This window comes from Diuraphis noxia, unplaced genomic scaffold, assembly GCF_037042655.1.
Source record: "Diuraphis noxia isolate RWA-SAM2 unplaced genomic scaffold, SU_Dnox_SAM2 contig0003, whole genome shotgun sequence".
Taxonomy (NCBI): domain Eukaryota; kingdom Metazoa; phylum Arthropoda; class Insecta; order Hemiptera; family Aphididae; genus Diuraphis; species Diuraphis noxia.
Genome location: NW_028301713.1, coordinates 22139349 through 22165977, shown reverse-complemented (window position 1 = coordinate 22165977; position 26629 = coordinate 22139349). Strand labels below are relative to the sequence as shown.

Sequence of the window (26629 nt, the reverse complement as noted above, 5' to 3'; positions counted from 1 at the left end):
GGTATAATTCATACTATTAATGAACTAATGACCAGGAGTAGTCAATTTGATATTTTATTTTTTTCACTTTAAAGTTTAATATATGCTTTTTGATAGGAAATATTATTTTAATTGTACTGATTGTAAATGAACAATTATAGCCCGACAAATATAGAGATGTTAATTTTTTCGATCAATCAAAAAGTTACAAATAATGACATTTTAAGAAAACTGTACAAATTGTAACCTATATGAACAAATCTTTAAAAAAAAATTCGCTGTTGCACTATAATCAGAAAAGAGTCAACTCGCGCTGTGGTGGTATGGTACCCTACCTGTTATATTATAATATATACAACTGGTAATGTGACAAGAAAAAATTAATGGGCTCGCAAGTGTGTATCACAATACCGAAGAGGCGTAGAAGGTTGAATTTCAAGATCGGTTGACAGAAAGTCAGAAACAGATATTGACTATCGAGTATTGATGTAATATAATGATAAATGACATGTTTGATGGATAAAAATTAATATCAATGTGATACAGATACCTACAGAAAAACATCAACCACAAACAAAAATAAATTAACAAAGTGTACGCCTAATACAACATAATATTATTATAATAATATTTTAATTAATAAAATTATACATTCAAATAATATATTGGTATCTCGGGCTCGTAAGTAGTCATGATTTCAATACTTTTGATTTAACGGCCAACTATGTTAGTTTATATAAAGCTAACGCATAATATAATATTATTATTACAACATTTGTATATAGGAACATGATCGTATTTTATGCTTATTTTCGCACTAAGAAATGGGTAATACGGTTTTATATTATTATTATTATGATTATGATTAAATAACTGAGAAAAAATAAATTCTAAATACGACCAACAGAAAACGATAATAAATAATAATAACTATAGTAACAACAATGAAGAAAATCGAAGACTTCCTCGGGTCAGCCACAGGTGTCGGCACTTCATCAGTCGTCGTCTCGCGTCGGTGAAACTGGCTCAATTTTCATTGGCGGCGTTGGTGTGGTCGTCGTGGTCGCAGCGGACATCAACAGCGCTGGATTGGTAACGGCGATTATGTTGCCGCCACTCGACGATATTATCTACAAAGCGGAAATGACAATATTCACTATTTTATTAGGCAGTTCATGAGTTCGAAAACAATTTATTTAAAAAAAAAATTGTTTTTCTTCCTATTACGTGCATATTATTATATTGTTTTATTTTTAAAACGACCACAACAAAATTTTAAATCCGTGAGATTTGAAAATAAGTAATGCTTTTTCTAATTAATTTTAACGCATTTAATCTTATAAATCAAACATTCAAATTATTAATATTAATATTCAACAAAATGAATAGTATAATTTTATGAAGAAGTTTATTGATATACACCTAATGTATTTATTATAGTTAGGTATGTGTTAAAAAAGTACAAATATTAAATGCATTACCAAACAAATAGATATAAAATTGATTGAAAGGACTAATAACAAAGCATCATCTAATAAGACTCTAAAAAATTAGAGTCGCCAATTTCGGATACCTAAGTGGCCAATATATACAGATACTCGTCGATTATACCCCCAATTCCGCCTGTACATACATGTTGATCTTATAAATGTTATTAATTGTTAGTTATTATTCAGGACTGAATAATTTTTTACCTGGATTTTGTCGTTGAAAAACCGATCAACTAGATGTCTGTTGCCGTTTATATGCGCAGATGGACTGTGAATGATGTGGCGGCGGCGCTGAGGTTCTCCGTCATCTTCGTCCGTGTCATCTGTATCGCCGTGAGACGAGTTATTCTGAAAATAGAGAATCCTGTTGAACGTATGATGAATAAGGAGATAAACAATGTTCTAGTTAGGTTAAAATGTAGTTACAATATACAAGTAAAATTGCATTATTGCAATAATGTTACAGTGTATACCTATGTCCTACATTATAGATATAGGTATTTTGTTAGTAGGTAATAGGTAATAAAATGTATTATTAGTTTATTGTTATTGTATTACATAAAGCTGCTGCAGTCCAAGCCACGAGTGTTGATGTGTCTGAGAAATTTGTTATTCAAAACAATATAATAATACATTCTATATTATTGCATACATACCTGAGGTTCGGAAAAACACAAACAAAACAAAAGCGAAACAAGCTAAAACAAACATAAACTGAAAAGGTTTCGGTTAATAACGATGCACAAGTATGAATCATAAATTAATAGTAAATTACATCAATGTAATATATATATTATACACACATACATGCCTGTTAAATAATAACACAAACTGGGCATTTAAATTAAATGATTTAATTAATGGGCTATTTACATAATTTACAGAATAAACGTTTAAAAAAATATAAATAAATGGCTATTGTTACGTTCAAAATACAGAAAAGTGGCTATATAGTAATAGTAGGTATGCATTTTTTATTTTCGCTAATAGTATTTTTACTATGCTGTTTAGAATCGAAACGGATTACCACTTCAAAGTTCAGACTTATCATCCAAAACGCGATATAGCTACTTTTACGGTTACAGGTTATTAAATTATAGCTCATGATAATTAATTTTAATTTTGAAGTATGTAACTACATACTTGCAACAAAATTACTTTTTATCATGCATTTTCAATATTGTAAAACAAGTGGGACATAAACGACGTATAATTTTAAAACGAAATAATTATCAACTAGGTACAAATTTACAATTTAATAAGTCTGAATGCGTTAGTTAGACTTTAATTATTATTCCTTTATTCCTTAGAAACACTTTGTACTGATTCTCAATGTTACTCAGGTCTAATATGACAGTCAGTCAGGGCCGTCCCACGCCCCGAGCCCCACGCTTTAGGCTTCTCATTTAGGCCCCGCGCTCACACATGAAAAATCCCAAGTTTTCTTTATTAAGTACAACAATTTACATAATATATTACATATTATTTAATTTGAAATTTTATTAATTAAATTAAATCAAAAACGAAAAAATTAAATAATATTAATAAAGTAATCAAAACTCTGCAAAATGAAAAAATTTCAATTGATTTTGCTGTAAACAATTTGAAAGGCCTGAAACAGTTTAAGTATCGTGAAAATGGATTTAATGAAGCAAAAGAAGAAGCTATTCATATTTGCAAACAAATTGATTTAACACCAGAGTTTAAATCTAAAAGAAGAAGTTTAAAGAAACGAATGTTTAGTTATGAAAGCTCTGCTGTATTATGCTCAACAAATGAAGAAGAATGTTTTGTCAATGCTTTTTTTTTACCAATTTTAGATCAAGGAATTGTATCTATAAATCAACGATTCACCCAATTAGATAATTTTTACAATTATTTTGGATTTCTGTTTGATATTGGTAATCTATCGACGGCTGATTCAAATATATTTTTAAAAAGTTGCCATGATTTACAGATTATGTTACAAATAGGGGGAAACACGGACATTATTGGAGTGGAATTGTATGATGCACTTTGCCTTCTTTCAGAAATAATTGATAAAGGTACCTCACCTTTAAGAGTCTTACAAAAAATCCTTTGCCACAGTGTTGGTGATGTTTATCCTAATGTTGCTATAGCAATAAGGATTGTGCTCACATTACCAGTTACAACAGAAACAGCTGAAAGATCGTTTTCAAAATTAAAGTTGGTAAAAAAATTACCTAAGAACACTAATTCAAGATGAGAAAACTAAAAATTTAGCAATAATATCTATAGAACGTGAAATAGTAGATGAATTGGACTTGGATGATGTTATTTGCACATTTGCTGATCTCAAATCAAGAAAAGTTAATTTTTAATTATTGTTATTTCTGTAGTTACCTATCATAAATAATGTTATCAATCTATTATAAAAATATACAGCAATTTAATCATAGATAATATATACTTGTGTTTGGTGCTTTGGTGCAAAATGGTTATGTGAGGTACTGCGGTAAAGGTAATACTGTAATAGGTAAAAATACTTTACATATACTGAATAAGGGTGCCCGCAAAAATGTAAATGAGAGTATGAATTTTTTTTTTGTGGGCCCCGCTAAAAGAGTTTTGCCCCGGGCCTCGCAAATTGTAGGGACGGCCCTGCAGTCAGTACTATTTCGTTTTAATATTATATACAAACAAATATTTGATAGTATTAAATTTCATTTATTAAACTTTTCCGAGAATATTTTCATTTGTTAGATTTTTACTCAGAATCGTATTTTCTTTTGTAAGTTATAATATTACAATATTTAAGTACAAAATAAAATGTGATTCCAAGTAAACCAAATTTTAAAAATGAAAATATTTATTATTTTAAGAAAAGAAAATGTAAAAAAAAAAAAGATATTCTACAATATAGATAGGTAGTGGAACATTTGAAACATGTTATTATTTAAAGATTTATAAATGATCAAGTACTTATATCACCTGCACCTATATCACCTGTATATATTTTTCAAATATTTCAAACTAATAATTTTTTTTAAATATAATTATTATTTTTAATTTAAGTAATACCTATTAATGTTTATATATCTTTTGTTACTTATGTTACATATATTGTATTTTTATTTTACCGAATATTGAAGTTGTAAATAAACTAAAAATGTTCACATGCCGCGAAACTCACAACCATTTATAAACCATGCGTTATTTGGCGTTATTCACATTATATTAGTAAAAATATTAAAAATTATATATTATTATGATGGATTTTGAATATGCACCTATGTGCGATGTGCATATTTTTCAAGACGAATGCACCAGATTTATCTCCTAATAGAATAACTATATAGGTAATGTGTTAGTTTTAGGGGACGAAAAAACTCAAAGCGGATCGGCGCCGCTACCGTTACCATACTCGCCATCACCTCCGTGAACACGTTTTACCTGATTACCGGTATTCTGTGATAGTTTTCCGTCGTGGTGGTAGTCGATGCTGCAGCGAGTCATTGAATCCCTAGAGTCGCTAACGTCCTGTAATTTGGTTAAAAAATTCAGTTTAGTTACCACAATCGCAAAATATATAGTGGAATACGATAATAATAAATCAAAAACACACTATAAAGTATAGAGGTACAGGAACTTCCATAATAATTCAAAACCTATAATGGTGAAAGGGGCGGATCCAGGGGTGCCGAGTGATGATCCCCCCCCCCGTAGACTGCTGAATTCTAGAATGTACGTTTTCGGCGGGCTGATAAAATACATTGTCTTGCCGATTGCGAAATTTTATTTAAGATGCCCCCTCCTCCCCCTCCCAGGCCTCCCGCCGTAAATCTATACAGAGTCCGCGCCTGAAGTCTGGGTTAGGGTATGCGAAATGCGAATATAGAAGGACTCGACACACCGGATTGTCAGTCATGATGTGCTATGGTATACCAGTTCTTTCCTATACAATACTTAAAAATTACCAACGGGTGTTCGTCATTTTTTTTCTCTTTCATTACGATTATTTCCTAATTAAAACGAACCGCACCTGTAATGGAGAACTAGTATTGCTGTACGACATTTGAGAGTCCGTGTCGTCAGTGTCGAAACCGACCGATGACGATGTTCTGCCGCCGCTCCTGTCCCTTCGCATCATCGACCTGCATGTACCAGACGTTCAATGTTAATGGTTCGTTCTGCTTAGTATTTAACTCTGAATCAAATGTGACGCGAATTACTTGTTTTGCCGCAGGTCGTTCTGTTCCACCAACAGCTGAGCTTGGCGATTCTTAAGGGTTTCTAACTGTTGTTGAACCGTCTGGTCATCTTGACTGCTCTGGTCCAGCTCCTCTCGGCGATCGTTGACTGCCTTCAGTTCGTCAGCGATCTGATCTAAACGTTCCTGCAAAAACAACACATCCAATCAATTATAATATAATGTAGATGGAGATGTATATTATATTGTTGACGATCCCGCGAATTCACCCAGTAATCTTGTGATAAAAAGACAAAACAATCAATTGGTATCGATATCACATAATATTGAGAAGTCTCTACTTAAAATCGAAATCATATCATATATTTTATAATACCTACACGATTACATACGATATTCCTACTGAATCAATACGATGTGCATTTTATATAGGTATGTTTAGACAATATTATACAAATATAAAAAAAAATACATAATTCATCAAATGTGTGTTGCGTACAAAATATAATGTATGCCACTTAACCTGTATAGTATTTTAATAATTTAATAGCGCAGTTTATACTAATCTTTCAAGTAGGTATTGATTTTATGGGAGTTGTCAACAAAAATGTATTTACCTGTCGCCGAATTTTTAGTAGCTCGACGTTATCGTCCAGACGGAGCCTCTTCGACCCGTAACTACAGTCGCCATTTGAAGTCAACCCTCCAAAACTCTGCAGCATGCTTGACCTGTTTTGATTTAAAGATTTTTAATTTAGCATAACCCTAAAAAACCTTAATAAAACTTGAATTAAATTAAATTTGTTTTAATACGAATTTTGTTGTGGATTTCTTTGCAGGGGTATGAAATAAAAATCAAATAATATATTTTTTTTGTTAGTTCAATATTTAGATAAAATTAGTTTACTTGGAATGCCCTTTAGAGTAATGGTATCCCGAGTCACGGACTACTTGTCGGGCTAAAGGGAACAATTCATCTCGTCTAGTCAACAGAACAGGCACTAATTTGCATATCTGTGCGGCAGCCTCGTTTACGGACACCTGTGGGTTTGTAAACATCGTTTATAAACTCGCATGGAATAAGGTACATTTTAATGTAGTTCATTATTTAGATTTTTTTTTTAAACAAAAAATATGTTCTGTATCATTATTTTACAATATTTGTCATTGATGTACGAAGCGTTTTTGGACACTCATATTATGTCGCTAAATGATACATAGTTCATACGTATACCTATTGTATATTTATAATAATAATACTTAGTCAGTTTATTAACCTCGTGCAATGTTAATGGTTTTTCTGGTTTTCTTTTGCAATCAAATCGTCCGTAAATAGCAGAATACTTCCTAATGGATTCTATGCGCCTCGGATCTTCTTCCGGCATGTTCATGACGCACTGTAAAACCAATGCATATTATAAAATATGATACGACAACTACATATTATAATAATCTATGTTTCATCCTGCAGTGTTAGTTAAATAGATCAGGTAATCAAGATAATGGTGATTTTATAATAAATTACAAAAAATTACCATCAAAGATTAGGTTCCCTAATCAGTTTTTTGTACAATTATATATTTATTACGTAGAATTTCCCTGTACCGCTAACCCACCCATTTAAACATCGAGTTAAGACTGAAGGGAGCTCTATAGTTTATGTTGTAAACCGTTTGTTAGACTTCGAGCATAATCTTTTCAAAATTTATTTGAGTTACACATAGGGTGGTGATACCGTCTATACCAGCGGTTCACCAATTTTTTTTTGCCACGGAACTATACCAATAGGTCAGCGTGCGAACAACGGCGGCGTGGTTGTGATTCTTTTCTACATAATTTTTGTTTAATTTTAGGTCGGAACGCGGAACCCTTGTAGCCCTTCCACAGAACCCCAGGGTTCCGCGGACCACCAATCGGGAATCCCTGGTCTATACTCTGTCCAGCTAAATAACGCGACTCGGGGCTGACCAAAATTGGTCTTTCTGCGCATACCACGTGACACCATTCCGTAGGGATACCGGTTTTGATAGGCAATATTAGTTTAATAAATAAAAGTTTACTACCTAGATATTATTCAAATTTTATACAATCTATTGTTTTTATTTATAATTATTAATGCTGATCTGTTTTTTAATTACATGTATAATTTAGAATTGCGTTACTGTATGGTAGTGAGTTTGTGATATGTTATTTAAACTTTTTCAATAGATTGGCCAAGATGACAGTACCTAAAAAAGAATTATTATAATAGCCTCAGAAGAAATATTAACTAAATTAGTAAGTGAATAAATTACTATAAATTATTACAGTTTCACTTTCAATTTCTTCAGATTGAAAATTTGTTCACTGATTGTAGTAAAAATGGTGTAGTGTTGTAACCCTAAAATTTCACAACTAAATATGATTGTTTTGTGTTGTGATGTCGTATATACTCATGTAACAGTTCAATTGTTTTAGGTATATAATGTATATTACCTATGTATATACTTATAGGTACCATAATATATTTTTATATTCTATCGGTGAATTAAAAAATGATTTAATAATTTCACCGTCCCCTTCTAGTGAGTAAACCATGTGTAGGTACGTCTCTACATGAAAATTCATGCTCACTTCGAGTTCTTTGTTCGCCTTCCGTTTCGCTGTTTGTGCCTTGGGTTGGTACTGCGGTAGCCTTTGCACTAGTTGCTTGGCCGATGTAGCCAACCGGGCGATTTGTGATTCGTCCAGTGACGGAGACAGCTGCAACGGCGATCCTGGACTTTGGCCAGGGCTGTTACTATCACCATAGTGTTGGCCAGCCGAAGTTGTCGCTTCACTCGTTTGCGCAACCTGAAAAACACGTGTGCCATACAGGTAGGTATATCATTGATTATTTCTAAGCACAATTTATTTACACATAAACTTTACTATGCGGTGTAGGTATTAGTATTATTATACATGTTTAATGGATAGAAAACCGGTAGTTATTAATTTTAGATTCTGAACGGAATATATCGCTTTTATATGATGTGTGTGTATTTTTTTAAACGAATTTCTTGTTTGTCATCGCATTTTGGAGCAGTAAAAATGCTTTAATGTTTGAACTTCAAACAATTCAAATGATCACGAAAAATGTATGTGTGGCTTTATATTTATTTTTTTAAATTCTGATAAAAAATGTTAACTCTTAGGTATTAAAATAAAAAATATATATAAATTAGTAAACTACGAAATAATTTGTAAATGTTTGTGGTTTTGGAAAAATTTTGATAACATTTGAACTCCAAACACTGAAACGCTTATAAGGTTTGAAGAGGAATTTTGTAGGTACCTGCTTATAATATTTTGGAATTTTTGACTTATAAACAAACAACTATTTATTATATATACGATTTACATCATTTTATAACGTATAATGGTGTAGCTCTAGGTACTCAAAATCTAAAATAATAATTTAGAGATGTATAACATACAAGGCAGTATATTTATGTTATTTATGTATCCATTTAGTTTTCGACCTCGAACACTGGTATTTATAATTATACAACCTTTAGGAGGCGTGCTTTATTGTATATAATATTAATATTTACCTGTGGTAGTTGGTTGGTTGAGCTGGGTACGGGTGACGGTGACGTGGGCGGCTGGTATCCATATCCCAGTGGTGTATAGTAACCGTGGTGTATAGATGTCTGAATTAGCGGGTTCGGGCAGACGCTGAGAAACGGTCGCACCGGGTTCGGTGGCAGAGCGATGGCACTGGAACCACTGTTAGCGACAGGAGACGTCAGTGGTGCTTGGAACATGGCTACGAACAAAATCCAAGATCGAGATGAGGGAAGTTTCTATACCATAACCGTGGTTTGAATAGGTATTTTAAACGTTTGATTTATATAATATACTGCATAAGCTTTAGTGACGGCCCCATATCTGTATAGGATGACAATAACTCACTCACTATAAAATACTATATAATATTATTTTATTATATCTGCAGCTGTTGAATTAAAAATTTCACTACAATATTGTATTATTATAAAGACTGCAACTGTAGTGATTGAATAATTGTAAATTTGTAACATTGTAACATCATTTAGATATAATACTTGAAAAATGGGTACTCACATATTATTATACTTGTATTTATAAAAATATTAAAGGTTAGCTGCTGCCTGTTGGAATGTGCCCTACCAAAACCAACCTAAATTATTTATCGTGTATCCAGACGTACAATAGTATGTTATTTTATAATATAAAATACATTATACTATTATTCATAGGTAGGTATTATGTACACAATTACACAAATATACACAACATGATGATTACAAACATGCTCATAATATCCGCGGTGGAAGGATATGACGGTGCATAGATAGTATACCTAATATCTAAATGTATTATTATAATTTACGACACGTAATTTTATATGATATTCTACATAGTATTTAAACTTTCAACAGTGATAAGTTCTAAATATTTAAGTTTCATGCAAGTACTTACATCTAATAGCTTCTAGACTAAAATAAGTATTATTAAATTTGTATTAAATATTTAACGATATTAACGAATAACATCATATAATCAGAATTTCTTGATATTATACTTTAATAATACTAACAACAAATAAAATAAAAAATGTTTCGAAATTTAGTTAAATCAAATTTACGTGAGTCAAAATGTCGTATTGACTATGTAATATGAATATAACTATAATTATTTGATTTAATGTTCATATTAGTAAATAATTAGGTATTATAATTATCGTGTAATGTAACAATGAAATATTCAATAGTGTTCATAATAAAATAATAATAAAGAGTTACACATTCGTCAACTTATAGTAGACTTTTTTAGTTTATTAATACAATTATCTCAATACAACAAGTATTTTTACAATGTTTTTACAATATTATAAAGTTGATTAATTTTATACTAGACTCATATTTAGTTCAAGGTAAAAGCTTAACTAAGTGATATATTTAACGTTATTTTAACTTTTAAAATAAAAAGTTTATTTAGTAAATACTTTAATGTTTGATATTTATTTTCTTTTATTAAAATTTCGAGATTTATGAAGAGACGACCTAATTGGCTAACTCTGTTTTATATCATCTTAATTTTTTACCTGTAAAATGTTAAATGAAAAACAATTTTTTATTTATAATTTTTAGTTTATAGATTTTGGAATGTTTTCTTAAACCGACTTATTGATGGTTCCTAAAATGAAAACTCTCAATCCCAGAATTATGTACTTTATCCGCCGGGTTATCTGAAAACCCCTCAACACATTGCAGCTGCGACAGAAAAATTGATCGAGCAAACTTTTTTTTTGTCTTTTTTCCCTCTCTCTTTCTCACTCTCTCTCTCTCTCTCTCTTTCTATCTTTTCCATTCCCTCATTCCTCCTACATCCTCTCTCTTCACTCGATTCGACGACGTTGTTCCACAAAAAAAAAAAACAAGAGGTAGGACTGGGTAGAGGTTTTATGATTCGGTTCTTTTTTTTTCTCCTTTTTTTGTTCCTTTTATTTTTATTTTTCCCCCTCCTCTCACTCTCTCTCACTCTTTCACTCTGAGCGATTTCTCTTGTAACGAGAAAAAAAAGGGGTAGAAAAAAAACAGCAGACTGAAATATATATATACATACATACACACATCTACAAACGTGAATATATATATATATATATATATAGGTGATCCCGTTGAAAATTTACACCACAAAATGTTCAGTACGTCGGATAGCGGATGGGAGAAGCTTTTGGAAAAAGTCATATATAATTTTTTTTCTATTGCAAAAGGTTTTCCCTCTTGGATTTGAACTTTCAATGTTCATTCTGGATTTTGTGTGCAAGGCAGAATTAACGTAAAACAACAATTTTCCTAGAATTCGGTCCATTTTCAACATCATTATTTATAGGTATAACATATTTTTTTTGAATTTGTATTAGTTATATGTAAATATTTTATGAAAAAGTTTAAGATTAAATTCCAACGAAAAACATGCTGTCAAGAACTTATTATTAAATGAAATTTAAAAATAATAAAAAATGATGGTGGTTTTACCAAACAACCACTAACTATAATTTAATATTATCTTCATAAATATACCTATTATTTATCAACTAATTACTATACTGTATTAATGTTAATATTATAAATATGTAATTATTCTGTAAAGTGTAAAATGATTCTAATAAAATAATAAAACATATATTATTGATTTAAATCACAAAATATTAATTTGGCTACCTATTACTTCTAAGATGTTGCTGAGCCATAATAAAAACATATATGTTTTACTCATATACGAGTACCTACCTAGGTATGTTAAGTTTGAACAAATTGATTTATTGTTATTAAAATTACTTTACTATATTTTTCTCAAACATGTTTAAAATAAAAGCGACTTATTGAATAGTGAAATAAAAATTAATTGTATATTAATAATTCAAGTTGAACAGCTGGTAAATTTGATAACTCAAATGAGACGCTGTTGGAAATCTCTTTGGACGAATTGATATTTATTGTTTATAAATTGTCGTTAATAAACTAAAAACTAATATGTAAAATATATTTTGAGTGATGGGTATGTTTTAATTATTTTATACTTTTTATGTCAAACAACATGCATGGCACCTTGAGAAATATAATACAATGGTAAATATTGCATTTTATTTACACCTATATGTTATATTGATACGTATGTACAATGCATATGCATTTACTTATATATATGTATGTATATATTATAAGCATATACCTATGTTGAGGTACAAACCGAGGAACTACACACCGCACTAATCATAATAATAACAAAAGGAGTGACTGGTGTACAAAAAGGGTTAAATAATAATAATAATATACCCGGTGGCTCACCAACTGCTCCTACTGCTGTTTGGAACCTTATTCATTGTCATTCTCTTACGTGCATTCGAGAATATTATTATTAGTTTCATTAGAATTCGACCTACATGTATGTCTATCGAAGGATTACCATTAACTACCTACTGTTATAACTTATAATGACCCAACGACATTTGGTCAACGGGCCCAAAACACTGTTTGTTAGTAATAATACATTTATAAATTCGACCCAGAATAATGATCAATCAAGTTTATTAACGAAAGAATTATGATACACGAACATAATGTAATGATTTATGATGGTATACAAATTATACTAATACATCGGTACCTAATGTTTAGTTTTATGTTACAGAGTCAAAGTGAATTTGTTTATATATGTTTGTATGTATAGGTACATTTTATATATTAACTGTATTATTAATTTAAGATTAGGTACTTACTTGGGTTGCTGACCCATTCGTGCAAAGCTTTCTGCAACCGTCTAACGTGTAATGGTTTTGAAGCCATACCGACCAGAGCCATTATTTCAAGAAATTCCTCTTCACCGGCGTCACAAAGCTGTTGCAAGTCATCACCTCCTGTTCGTTACGATGAGAATTTAGTAATATTATTTAATGATAACTTTAATTTCACAGTAAATGTATTAATACGTTCTGCTTATAATAATATATATTTTTAGCAAGGAGTAGCCTCAGTCCTTTTTCAGTCTCATATGTTTTCATAACACGCTAATTAGTAAAATCGATGCATTATAATATGATATAAATTAACTATATTATTATTTATTGGTATGTATAGCTTAAAAATGTTTAAATGAAATTTAATATTTAAAAAAAACAAATTCTATGTGACACATATTATTTATCGGTTTTAAAAATATTTAGATAATAATTCACGAAGATAAATCATGAATACAAAATTTAAATTTATAACAAAAGATTATTATCTTTTCAAGCTTGAAGATTTTATGTAGAATAAAGTGTCTTTGATTAAAAAATAAGTTTATAAAATCGAAAACATACGACAAACAGAACAGGTGCTAGCTATCTATTTATTTGTGTATAAAGAATGAATACAAACACATATTTATAATGATCGGATAATTAATTAATATAATAATACATTTTTATTTTATAATACCAGAAATAATCGTATTATTTTTTCATTATTTTTTTTTTTTTTTTAATATTCAATCTGTTTACAATAAGAAACAATAAGTAATAAGGATAACATAGAAAATATGCAAACATGAATAATACGAAGAAGAGACCATTCATTAACAGAACCTCAGAAATTTTTTTCATTAGCCATAAAATATATTTATTAATAACGAGTTAACGAGTTGGGCAAGAGAAAATTCACAAGAAAACAAATCAGAGGTGAATTTTAACGATATTCAGTTATTTTATTAATTTATTTAAAATATTCAAAACGATAATTATTCTAACGAACTTAACTTATGCTAATAATACACTAGATTAATATTTAAATTTATTAAATATTTGTTAAATAAATGATAAATATACTTTAGAAGGTAATAGTATTTTTATGAAAAAATAAAAATAATAATAAGAAGAAAAATATAGTATAAATTATATTAATGGATTTTTTAAATTAAAAACAAAACATAATACCTACATTTTTATTTAGAACTTCATTATTATTTATATTTTTTAAGCATTATATTGTGTACATAATTTTAACCTTTTATTTAAGTCTGTTAGTAATTTCTGCTAGTGTGTAATGTAAAATAAAAATAAGTTCATAATTTCAAGTACATAGTTTACGTCTACTCCATTTATTATACTTTGCATGGAATTGATTTATTTTTCGATGTACCACTTTCCTATAGGTAATATGTATTAATGTGTACGCCTTACCCATCTCGAGTAGTGTGTCGTAATACGCTAAAAGACTAGCTCTCTGCATTACCCTGTACAATTGCAATTCAGCTTCGTTACTAGGACTGGATGTCATGATCACTGCAAAACAATACAATTTTTACAATAAGTACCTATATAATTAATATTTAAAAAAAAAATTATAAATATTTAAATTAAGGTTCAGTTTATTAAAGGTGTTATAATTTTAATATAATTAACACGCGCGCGAGGATTCATATTTTTAACCTTTTACAGTATGCCTTACCTAACCTTTACACGATTTTTTTTTCATTTGGCCGGTAGCAGGGGCGTTGAAAATGTTATTATTATATTGTTATAATATATAGTGTAGGTAATAGGTATACCAGTGGTAGCGTTTAGAATTCAGGTCACCGATAATAAATGTGTGCTGCTCTTCTCTACCCCTCACTACTTCGTTGTTGAAGGGTAGTGTTTTTATTTTATAATATTTAATATATATAACGTTTTTCCTTCATTCTTGCAACCAATATTTTACATTTTGTGACTTTGTATAGGAGTTTCCTTCTTTCATTAAATATGGGTAGTATATACTAGTATAATAGCCCCTGCAACCCCTCTATCTATGTATTCGGAACGCCGAACGGCTGAATTACATATTATGTACATATGATATGTGAAGAGAATTTATGTCTTAAAGCTCTATCTGCCTTGTTGCTGAGAAGAAGAAATAGATGTTTTTTTCTCTATCCTGTGGTATTATTATATTGAATTGGCGTCACATTGTCGTTGCAGTTGCATTGAGAACTGCAGTTAGCGGCGCCACATTGACTATACGTTGTGATCTGTCGAGAAAAACTTTATGATTTTTGTGGTTCCGATTAAAATAAATTGACAAACTGTTCATACATTATATAGCTTATACATAATTATATACAGTGAATAATTTGTACAGTCCATGCGAACACTATTGGAGTTTTCTGAACTTTAATTATTATATTCGCATACTATAGTTTGTTACAGATAGAAAACGATAATTATTCAATAACTATCGTGTGATATGGACATAAACCTATGGGCTATAAGCCCTTTCGAACGAATGTATATATGTATGTATATTTTATTATTCAGTGTTCACTGGTTAAATTCAATTAATGAATATATATTGTATATAGTAATAAAATGCTTCGGATTAAAAAAAATACTCATACTAATATTCATAAATACTCATCTTAAATAATAAATTATTCTTATTTCTCAACAAATCAAAATAATTGTTACTTAGTGTAAATAGTGTAATAGCAACAATTATTCCTTAATCCCATGCAGTTGTACTCGTATACTTATATATAAATACGAATAACTGACTGTGCTGTATTATATTACTATAGTAATGGTGGTCGTCTAATATTATTTATTCTTATTATTATTATTATTATTTTTTTTTCGTTAAAGGGTTCTTGGTCAGAAAAACATTTTAGGTGGGGGTACCTTCTGTTTTTTAACCAGAAGTACTGTTGTATACCACCGTGGTCCGTGTTGTTCTAACGACTTCCTGAGCTATAAAGTGACCCGGGGCCGTCTAGTCCGTTGTAATTATTGCACAAGCTCAATGTACACATCGGACAGCAGCTGAGGGTTGAACTCGTTTTCAAGGCTACCAGCACTACGGGGTGTCCATTATTATAGGTAGTAACAATAAAAAAATTTATTAATAATAAGAACGAGAAATAAAACAACGTAGGTCAATAATATTGACCTTTAATAATATATTAACTATTAAGGACATAATATCACGTATATTGTAAGTATATATTATAGATGATTATTATCAAGCATCGATAAGTTTTATTGGTTATCAATATACGACGTTTATTGTGAATTATTATTTTCTAATATGATATTTTATTTATCAAATATTTGTTTTTGGCACATAGATCATATATAGAAAAATAATATTTTGATGTATGATGAAACATATTATACGCAGTTATATCAATATTTTATTAATTTTGATATTTTATATAACCCCCGCAGACCAAAATTAATTTGGTTTTTATTTTTATTTTCATAATACAACAAATTTATTAATATGCTTTTAATATTAGAACATTATTTTATTTAGTATAATCAAATATCAATCAATTAAAAACAAATAATTTAAAAAATATATCAAATCAGATCCATATTACGCTATATTTTAACTATGTGCAACAACAATAGACTTTTGAATACTATTGAATTTCGAATATGATCTACATTTTAGAAGTGAATAAAATAAAATATATATGTTAGGTATACTATAAAAATGTTACGCGCGACGTGTTTTTTTTTTTTACATAGGTATGTCATAGATGCGTTGACTGGGATTTAAATAAAGAACAGAATCATCGAAGAAATCGGTTTGAATGCTTAACAGCAGATGTGGCCCGTACAATGCACGTAACAGAAAGTAGAAAAAAATTATGTGAAAAAAAATTGAACCAGAATCTTCTAGTAGATAAAAAAATATGGTATATATTATATATGTGTACACATCAATTAGGGCCCGTCCATCTGTCTTTGGGTAGTCCATCTATGTAAATGAACCTTTTGTACAGCCCCAGGGTCAAATATGGGTATGATTTGTTAACTGATCAAACACACATATATAATATTATTTATAGTATATAATGTGCTGTACGTATATATGGACGTTGTGGGAGATATGAGGTCAACGATCTGGTTAAAATAACAAAACACCTTTTCATGTCGTGTAGCTGATCATATTTTGATAAGAGTCGTATTATAATGGTGTCTAATGTTTTTTTTTTTTTTAAAGGTATGATGCATGGGATTTACGAGACCTTGGATAGTTGAATAAATTGTCAATAACAAGTTTGTAATAAGTGATAAACAAATTTTAAACCAAATTTAATCATATTTCATGAAATCATGACCAAAAACCTGCATTTGTAGGTATAGGTTAGGGTCTATATATATGTGATCTTAGGATAAAATGACTATGCTTGAATGAGGACAACTCAAAACATATTTTTTGATTGATAAATAATATTTTGGATTAAAAACTTTGAAAATATATACAATTATTCATGAAATATTTTTCTGACTTTTAAAAGTTTTCACATTCAAATGTTTTATTTTTTTATTTTTCTGTAAACAAAAATATTAATAATTTTTAATTTTATATAAATATAAAGCTATGTTATTTAGTTTGAATAAATATTTTTAAATAATATTAGATCTTCGTAGTATAAACTAATTATAAAATGTATTTTAAATCTGAACTTAATTAATTATTATTATAATTATATTTGATTGAAAATCATATTTTTTATAAGATACCATATAATTTAACATACAATGTCATAAAACATTAGTTTAACTGCTATTGGCTACTCTATTAAGTAAATTGAAAACTAATAATATCAAATATTTATATATTTTTATTACCTATTATAAAAACAACCTATATTATAATAGTTTTTAATTTTACATTTTTAAACTGTATAAATGAACAAACAGGAATTTTGATTATTATCATTAAACATTTATTGGTTGTATTTGATAGGTTAATTAATTAATTGAATTAATTTTGTTGAAACGATTTTCAGCTAAAAGATAAAATTTATTTTACATCATTGTTTAGAATATTAATTAAAAATGGTTTATAATTGTAAACAGTTTTATATGTAAAAAAACATAATCGACTTAAATGTTATCTAATACTTTTACTTACTTATAGTTTGTATACAAACTATAATGTTTGTGCTAATTAGAAAAACTATATTAAAAATTTCTCATGGTTTTAAATTCACAAGAAGTTGAAATAATAAACATATATTTTTCGAGGTAGAAAAAATGAAAATATTATGTTCAGTGTTTTAACAGATATATCTAAGAAAAATGTAAAATTTTAAGTAATTTGAAATTGTTCAGACATTATAAATTATATTCCACGTGGACAAAATTAGGTTCAACTTCTAACTTCAATGTTTTTTTTTTATTATTCTAAAACTTCTTTGAGTTTCATGCTGATGACGACCGAAAGAAAAAAATGGACAACAAAAAAAAAAAATTATAAAAAACACCAGAGAATGTGAACCCTTCAGGCAGAACCGGTGGTTCTTTTTGTTTTGTTTCGTTGTTTTCTTTTTTTAGAACCGAGGCCATTAACATTATTTTTTTTTGTCTTTTTAAAGTCCGAGAATGTCTTTATGCATGGGAAACATTAAAAAAAAAAAAACAGTACCGTAGACTGAACATAAAAAAATAATCAATACACCTAGAGTTCTAAGAATAAAAAAAATTGATAAAATGAAATGGGGTCTGGGTGCCTTGTGCGGTATATATACTGTTGAATCATAATGAGTTTTAATAAATTGGTTCCAGCTGTTTTAATGATTATAGGATATTTTTCACCAGAGTAAAATGATGATATTAAAGTTGAAACTTCCATGGTAAAAATAGTGTAAATTATTTATTATAATAACCACAGCCCGCAATATCGTATAAATAGGTATTTAACTATATGCCTACATGAAATTGCTATTAATTGAAAGTAATAACAATAATTAAAAAATAATTGTATTTATAGTAAGAGAAAATATTTTTAATATAACATTATCACGGAACATACATTTGAAATATTGTTTATTTTTAACGTGATTTATTAATTATTAATTATATAGGTAACGAAAATGGTATAAATTATATTCAATATAAAAAATAAATACTTTATCTTTACTCTAGATACCGATTTAAAGTTTTCCCTCTTAATATTAATATCTATTATCTGACTTATCCAGTAATAATTAGTAAATAATTAGAGATGATTCTTAAATTGTCAAACTAAATAAGAACCAGGACAAAATAATTGAAGATTTATCTAACGAAGAATAAATTAAAATATCTAATTTATTGCTTAAACAATATTGAAACGGTTAAGCGATGATATAGAAAATAGTCGAGATAATATTTTCTTTTTTTCGGAATGTCTTTATCGGTTGAACAAAAAGTTTATAAATTATTAAGTAATAGATTGAAAAAAAATTGAATTGTATAAGTTTTTGAAAGTATGGCTACAGTCAAATACTTGATAGATAAAAATACTTTGAAAAAAACATAAATAATTTACTTTGAACGAAAAATGTACTTAATATACACATGTATATGCTAATTTTTAAAGTTTAATTTTAAAAACGGTTTAATTCAATTGAAGCTTGACAGTGTAAATATTAAATAGTGTATTGAAATGTAAGTAGGTACCTAATTAGTTTTTATAAACACTAATATAATTTATTATATAAAATAAATTATAAGCAATAATAGTTTAAATCAAATAATCTTTGAATTACCTACATGGCACAGATATTATATGTGACAATATGTGCGTTTATTGTGTGCATAACATTGAAATAATTATATATATTATACATTATTGTTCTAATATTCAAATAGTTAACAATATGAAATTTCTTTTACTTTTAAAAAATAGCTAAAAAAATATCACACCTACTCAACAGTTTTATTTTTAAAATGAGACATATTATTAATACGAATGTTATTATAAATTCTTACTTTACACTTAAACATATACACCGTTTGTTAAGCAATACTTAAATTTTCAATTATTTAGAAACTGGAGATCAAGTTACTAATTGAGCCCCGGTCAGGTGGCATCCGCGCGTTTAACCTATAGTTGATCTTTATAATTATATGTCTAAAGTAGTAGGCAAATGATTGACATAAAAAGAAACACCTGTCCTAAATTATATAAATATTCCCATGATAATAGTATTCAAATATATATATTTAAAGACTTTCCATTTATAAAACTGCATTTGATATTTAAGCAGTAAAATATAAAGGTATTAACAAAAATATCTTTGTAGTTTGTACATTTTTACAGGCCAGATGGGGTGGCCGGGTGGGGGTGGGTACCTAATATTTTTGAATCAATACTTACTCGGGCTACTCGATATTGTATACTAAAGAACTATAAGATATTTTTTTCTTTCGAACATTCGCTATTTATCTATTCCACTGCATAAACTAAAACCAATTCAATCCCTTTCTGTGGGAACACTATCTCTGTAAAGATCCCACTCATGAAACAATATTCGTATGAAAAAAAAATATTGTCCAAGAAAAAAACTACCTCGTATTTTGTTCACGTACATGCAAATATCGTGTGACTATGTTAAAGAAAAAAAAGTCGTCTAATTTTTATACTTCTATATTTTTTTTACCTAAAACAATACTCAGCTGCCAGTGTATAAGTACGGGGGTAGGTAGGTATGCGTGAGAATGAGAGGAAAGGGTCACAGGTGTTTTACATGGATATAATCCGTCTGATGCATGCAAATGCTCGTCCACGCTATTATAATATAATGTAGTGGAAGAGACGAAAAAAATTTACCCTGCGTGAGATTCTATAACGACGGCATTGTCTTTGTAAATTTTTTTTGTCATCTACAACCCTTTTCTAAGGTCATCTCCAAGTTGATGCAAAAAACGGACCCCTTTTGCATAAAAAATTATTAAACTTTTTTTTGGCCACCCACCAAAAAAATTGACTCTATACACTGTTATATATATGGGATGGTTCATCCCTAGTGGGGTTGTTTTTTCATCATCCATATAAGGATAATTAAGGGTGTGAGGGTACGTCCGCCATTTCACTACCCTCCGGTATTGTTTAGGGGTGGATGCTATTTTTTGTTATTATTTTTTTTTAAGGTTTCGTTCTACCCTCCGGATGACTGTCCCGGCCCAATGGTGAAGCGGCAGGGGTGACTGAAATATGGTTGGATGGGATCAACGGTTTTTGTAACGTTTTCGCAACGGTTTACCAAAAACAAAAATGGACGAACTAAGACTACTGATTAATACGAATACACGTGTATAATTACGGCAGACATTTTTCGGTAACTATATAGTGATAAATGAATTAAATATGTTTTCAGTACTTATATAAACTCATATTATTTCAAGTAAAATAATTTTGTACATATTATGTTAAACAACTCAACTCTATAGCTAATGTACCTAGCAAAATATAATTCCTACAAATACGACAAAATCTCGTATATTGGATGATATTTTTGAAATATTCTGTACAGAATTAAAATACAAACATGATTATTTATTCTTAAATAAAATTAATATTATATGGTCCTATTGAATGTTTAAACTTTAAATCAATTATAAATTATATAGAGTAAATAATCCAATATGCCCAATATAATTAAATATATTTCCTCGAAGTATGTTAAGTTCAGTCTTTATGGAACGGGATTTTGAATAAATCTTTATAATTATTAGATGACGTTCCTACGAAATACAAGGACAAAAAATCTCGGCGTGGATTCCTGTTAATATCTTCTTGTTTACTAAGTAACATGATTTCAAGTCTTACAGAATAAATCAACAGGACACTTTTGTGATGTAGATATCTATATTATTATTTTAAAACTATTTGTGCCAATATTATATTATTATGCTGTAGGCATTTTTAATTTCTTTTTATTGAAAAATGTATACTGCATTAATGCATAATGGATAAAAGTGGGTCAGTGATGGTAAGCGATGACTTACGTTGTGATGAACTAGCCCTGCAGCAATTTTCTGTTTATTACTTTGATTAAATGAATATAATTGTATTTTGATGTTCTTAAGAGTTTTGTTGTAATATAATTTATGCAATTATGATTTACTGGTTATATGTAGCTATATTATATTTGGTATGCCATTTAATTAAGCTCTTTATAATAATAAAATAAATCAATGCAGTATGCATAAATGCGTAATAGACGTATATTTGATCAATGTATCATTTATAAAGTGCAATGGGATAATAATACCTTTATTATATCGTAAAATCTGTAAGAAGTACCTACATTTATAAAATAGTTATAGTTGTTGAAGTAGGTACCTGGTACCCACTAACAAAATATTTTGGTATGAAAATTATATGTTTTAGCATTAATTAAAATATCTATTTATCAGCATAATTTACAGTATTTTGTAAGTATTACATCCATCATTAGGTAAATTTAATTTTTATTAAATACAATACCTAATAATAAATTTAAACAAAAGATTTAATATTCTGATTAGAATATTATATATTATATATATTTAAATAAACTTTTTAAAAAAATGCAATAAATACGTAGTATTATTGTATTCTATATAAAATTATAATAGTATATCTAATTTAAATTTATTTGTAGGTGAAAATTATGTTTTATGCAAATTATTTTAAAAGATTTATAAGACATTTAATTATTTCACACATTAATACTTATTTTCCATGTGGTTAGGTTCCGTGTGGTAATATGATTATTGAACATTTATATTGTAATATAATGATCAATTATATATTATAAATTATAAACTGATCATTCAAACTACAAAATTAAATTAAACATTTTTTTTTATTACATTAAAGAAATGAATTTAAAAAACTTTTGTTCAACATTTTTACGTTTTTTATGTAATTGAAATAAGATAAATTATATATGAAAATGTTTTTAAAGTACTTTTACGGTTTTACTTTACATTTAGACAAAAACTTTATAATTTAATAATTTAATTTAACTAAAAAAAATGATAAAATCAAAATGAAATCTCCAAAAGATTTGTCCTCAAAATATTATAGAATGGTAATGCTTTTAAAATTGTAATGAGTGTAATAAAATTACATTAGAAAAAAACCACAAGTTATTTTGTTGAATGGCGTGTTATACTTTCTTGAAATAAAGAAATGTTTATATACTTGCAACGTTTGAAAAGAAATTTTTTTCGGTCATGGAATTAACTTTAAATTACGCGTTTGATTTTTTTCTTGTGTCGGATGCATAAATACACCGAAGAAAAGCGAATAGCAAGAAGGAATGATAAAAAAAAAACTGAATTCAACCTCTACGCTCCAAGGCATATCATCATCAGATAAAGCGGTTGGTTAAAAAAGCAAATAAAAAATTTCCCAACGTCCTATTTATTGGTTGAAATACGTTTTTTGTCTTTCATATTATCATTGTGTTACATACGTGAAAATATTATATCAGCGGAAAAAAAATTCTAGAAAAAATCACCAAGAAAAAAATAGAAATAAATAAGTCGATATTTTTCCAATATACGTGATGCATAACAGAATGAATGAAAGCAGTATAGGGATAAGAACAGAAAATATATTACAGAAAGAAAAATCGATTCGTTTCGTTACTATAATCATAATTATATTACACATATTATTATGAGATGATAAAAACTAAATTAGACGCCTACGTGTTGATCACATAACAATATGTTAAACTGTTAAAATTAAAACCGTTTCTTTTCAAAAACCACTTGGATAATATTTATTTTTCCTTTACGCACGTACGTATCACCAAATTGATGTATAATTTTCTTTAGTTTTGACTATACAACTAATATTTATAGCATATAAGGCTATTAAAAATACAAAGTTACAAAAGTTTGTAGATGTTGCTTATATAGTTCGATAAAAATTAAGTCCAGACTCCCAGAGTGAAAAATTGAATAATCAATTATATGTAACAATATGCGGATATAAAAAACCTTTTAAATTAATTGAATTTTCTCATCAGATTACAAAAACAAATATATTTTTGATATCTTTATATATATTCAAACGTGAGGCGATTTTTTATGATAGTTATATCTGAAGTTCTACTGGGCCGATTTTCATGATTTCTTTTTCTAACGCAAGTACTCGGTGTTCAGATGATCCATCAAAAGAGAAAAGTCCAAACAATTAATTATTTAGTTAGTTATTAAAAGTATAAAGTTTGCCGTATTATCACATAGCGACGCGCGTTGCTTAAGCAATACAATTGTGTATCTATTAAGTAGTGTAAACTAAGAACTATAAGAAGCATCAATAATACGTTAAAATAAACTCACGCAAAGGCCAAAGAATAAAAAAAATTAAATAAAACTTGAAACTCTTAAATAACACATGAGAATAAATATAAGTTGACATTTAAGAAATCTTTATACCTACACTCCGTTGTATAATACGTTGAACATAATATGATCTAATGTATAATCTAAATAAAAAGTTTTATATAATTTATTTATCTATTCAAAGAATAATAAAACATTTTTTAAATATGGCCAACTTGCAATTAAACATTAGATTATTATTTGAATAAGATTTAAGTAGTATAAGTAGTAACTAATTGTGTTGGTACTTTGGTCTCTTTAGTATACGATTGCAGGTAAATAAAATGATACTTTTATATTTTATTATAAATACATTCGAATACTGTAAAATAATGTGTTATAAACGTATGCTATTAAATTTCGGGTATAAAAAAACTGCTGAGATTTGATCTTCAAGTGCTCTGGAGGATTACCAAGGAAATCAAAAAATATCTCTCTGTAACGTATTAACGAGACACGGTTTTTAATAGCCAGTGGGGTCATATGGAATTATGCAGAGTCTCTAATTCCATACAAGCTTTGGAGCAAAAACCGTTAGTTAAATATTTGCACATAATTGCAGTACCTACACAGCCAAGACAACTCAGATTTCAAAGGGAACGAATCATATGGAACAATAGGAAGTGTCCTTTATTAATATGAAAAAGTTTACTATTCATATTATATATTTATTATAATATACCTACTCGGATTACTGTGTCTTAATAGCGTACAAAATTATACACTACAGATATGTCAGTGGCGGATTTTCAAAATTTTTCTGAGGGGAGGTCCTAAAAAATAATATGTATTTCAAATGTATTATTTTTATTATAAAATAACAGAAATAGTGTTATAATAATATTGTCCTCTATATAGTGGCAAAATACGCAGATAAACTCACTATCGCAATACAAAAGAATATCGGGAATTAACGTTACGACTTACGATTGTATCTAAAATTTTAAAATACGATAAATATTTTATTATATTATTATTATTTCAGTAGGTTCTTGACAATCAACCTATATAGGTCCTTATATTTGAAATATGTGCATTGTGCATATATTATGATGTTATACGGTATACCTACTGCAGGGTCAGACTCTGTGTATGCATTATTTAATTATATATGTATATATCAGTGTCTGGGGGGGTCCAGACCCCATTACCCCCCCCCCCGTAAATCCACCACTACAGATATCTATAGGTACTGTCGATCCGCAATAATTAATTAGGGTGACCTGATACTCAATAGCAAACAATATGATGTTCGTACACGGCACGGTTGTCAGTGAAATATGCCGAGAACAATTAATATTTAAAAAAAAATCAAAAGACCACTCACTTGTGCCATTCGAATTCTTGCTGAGGATCTTCGTGCCGGAAGAATGTTCCGCCAAAGCGCCGACCGCAGGGGACGAGCCGCAACAGTTGCCCCCGCCGTTACCACCGTTGGTTGGCGGCGTGCCGGTAGACCGAACTTCAGCGCTTTCGTTGACTTCCATAAAAATTACAACGGCCGGTAAATAAATAGCGTTCCGTGCAGTCCGCGAGAACGAGATTCAAGACGACATTAGAGTAGAAGAAAAAAAAAACGAAAATTTTAAGAGAAGTAGGAAAAAAATTCACTAAAAAAATCTTAACAAAAAAACATTACATTTAACATGATAATATATAATGGTAAAAAAAAAATTGTAAATAATTCGATAGAGTACGTGACGAGCTATAAAATATAATGTTATACTACGTTTTTATCGTTCAATAAATCATAATATTATTATAGCGTCGAATATCGATAGATCGTATGTCTCGGTCGGCGGCGTAAGCGTCCGACGGTTAGCGGATCCGTGACGATTGCCGCATGGCGACTCCGGGATACTCGAGGGAAAACTCAAAACGCGCAGCGTTACGCCACCGCCGACGCCACTGCCGGACGTCCGCGACGCCATCTGTTGGCTTGGTCGCCGACGGCGGAAAACGCCATCTCTTCACCCGCTCGGCCGGCAGCTGCAGTTTTACTGGCAGCCGTCGAGGGGTCTCCCTCGTACACATTATTATTATTATTATTATTATATACCAATGTCTTGTTGCTTAAACGTGTTTACGGTGTGTCGTCACGATATTATAATTATGTAATACATATTATTTATTATTTATATAATATGTAGCGTATTATATAGAGTTATAATACTGCAGATACCATCATGAATATTGAATAGGTACATATATTATCAGTAATTTTCAACCATTATGTTTGTATACGCAGGTCTTTGTAAGTAGGGGACGGCTCTAAGTCACCGAAATAATCGATAGCGTCCCCTT

The 26629-nt window shown here is 29.0% G+C and overlaps 1 protein-coding gene across 2 annotated transcripts; it reads right to left on the bottom strand.

Moving 5' to 3' along the window:
* Positions 1 to 574: 574 nt before the first annotated feature.
* nab (NGFI-A-binding protein homolog) lies at positions 575 to 26201 on the bottom strand. Of its 2 annotated transcripts, XM_015518357.2 has the most exons (13): positions 25653 to 26199; positions 14369 to 14470; positions 12929 to 13066; positions 9213 to 9427; positions 8254 to 8472; positions 6918 to 7037; positions 6548 to 6681; positions 6258 to 6369; positions 5663 to 5826; positions 5473 to 5584; positions 4884 to 4970; positions 1674 to 1817; positions 575 to 1109 (listed from the first exon to the last, which is right to left on the bottom strand). In XM_015518357.2, exons 1-13 carry the CDS (start codon positions 25810 to 25812, stop codon positions 975 to 977), a joined length of 1842 nt encoding a protein of 613 aa, XP_015373843.2. In that variant the 5' UTR covers positions 25813 to 26199; the 3' UTR covers positions 575 to 974. The 2 variants fall into 2 exon arrangements, with proteins under 2 accessions (XP_015373843.2, XP_089080899.1); XM_089224773.1 differs by lacking the exon at positions 575 to 1109 and having other exon boundaries at positions 4892 to 4970; positions 25653 to 26201.
* Positions 26202 to 26629: the final 428 nt, after the last annotated feature.

Excerpts from the sequence above, each read along its gene's own strand:
- nab (XM_015518357.2), bottom strand. The coding sequence starts at position 25,812 with ATGGAAGTCAACGAAAGCGCTGAAGTTCGGTCTACCGGCACGCCGCCA. Across the intron at positions 8,473-9,212 it reads CAACCAACCAACTACCACAG|GTTGCGCAAACGAGTGAAGC; the intron begins GTAAATATTAAT and ends CGTGTTTTTCAG. Across the intron at positions 1,110-1,673 it reads TTTTCAACGACAAAATCCAG|ATAATATCGTCGAGTGGCGG; the intron begins GTAAAAAATTAT and ends TCCGCTTTGTAG.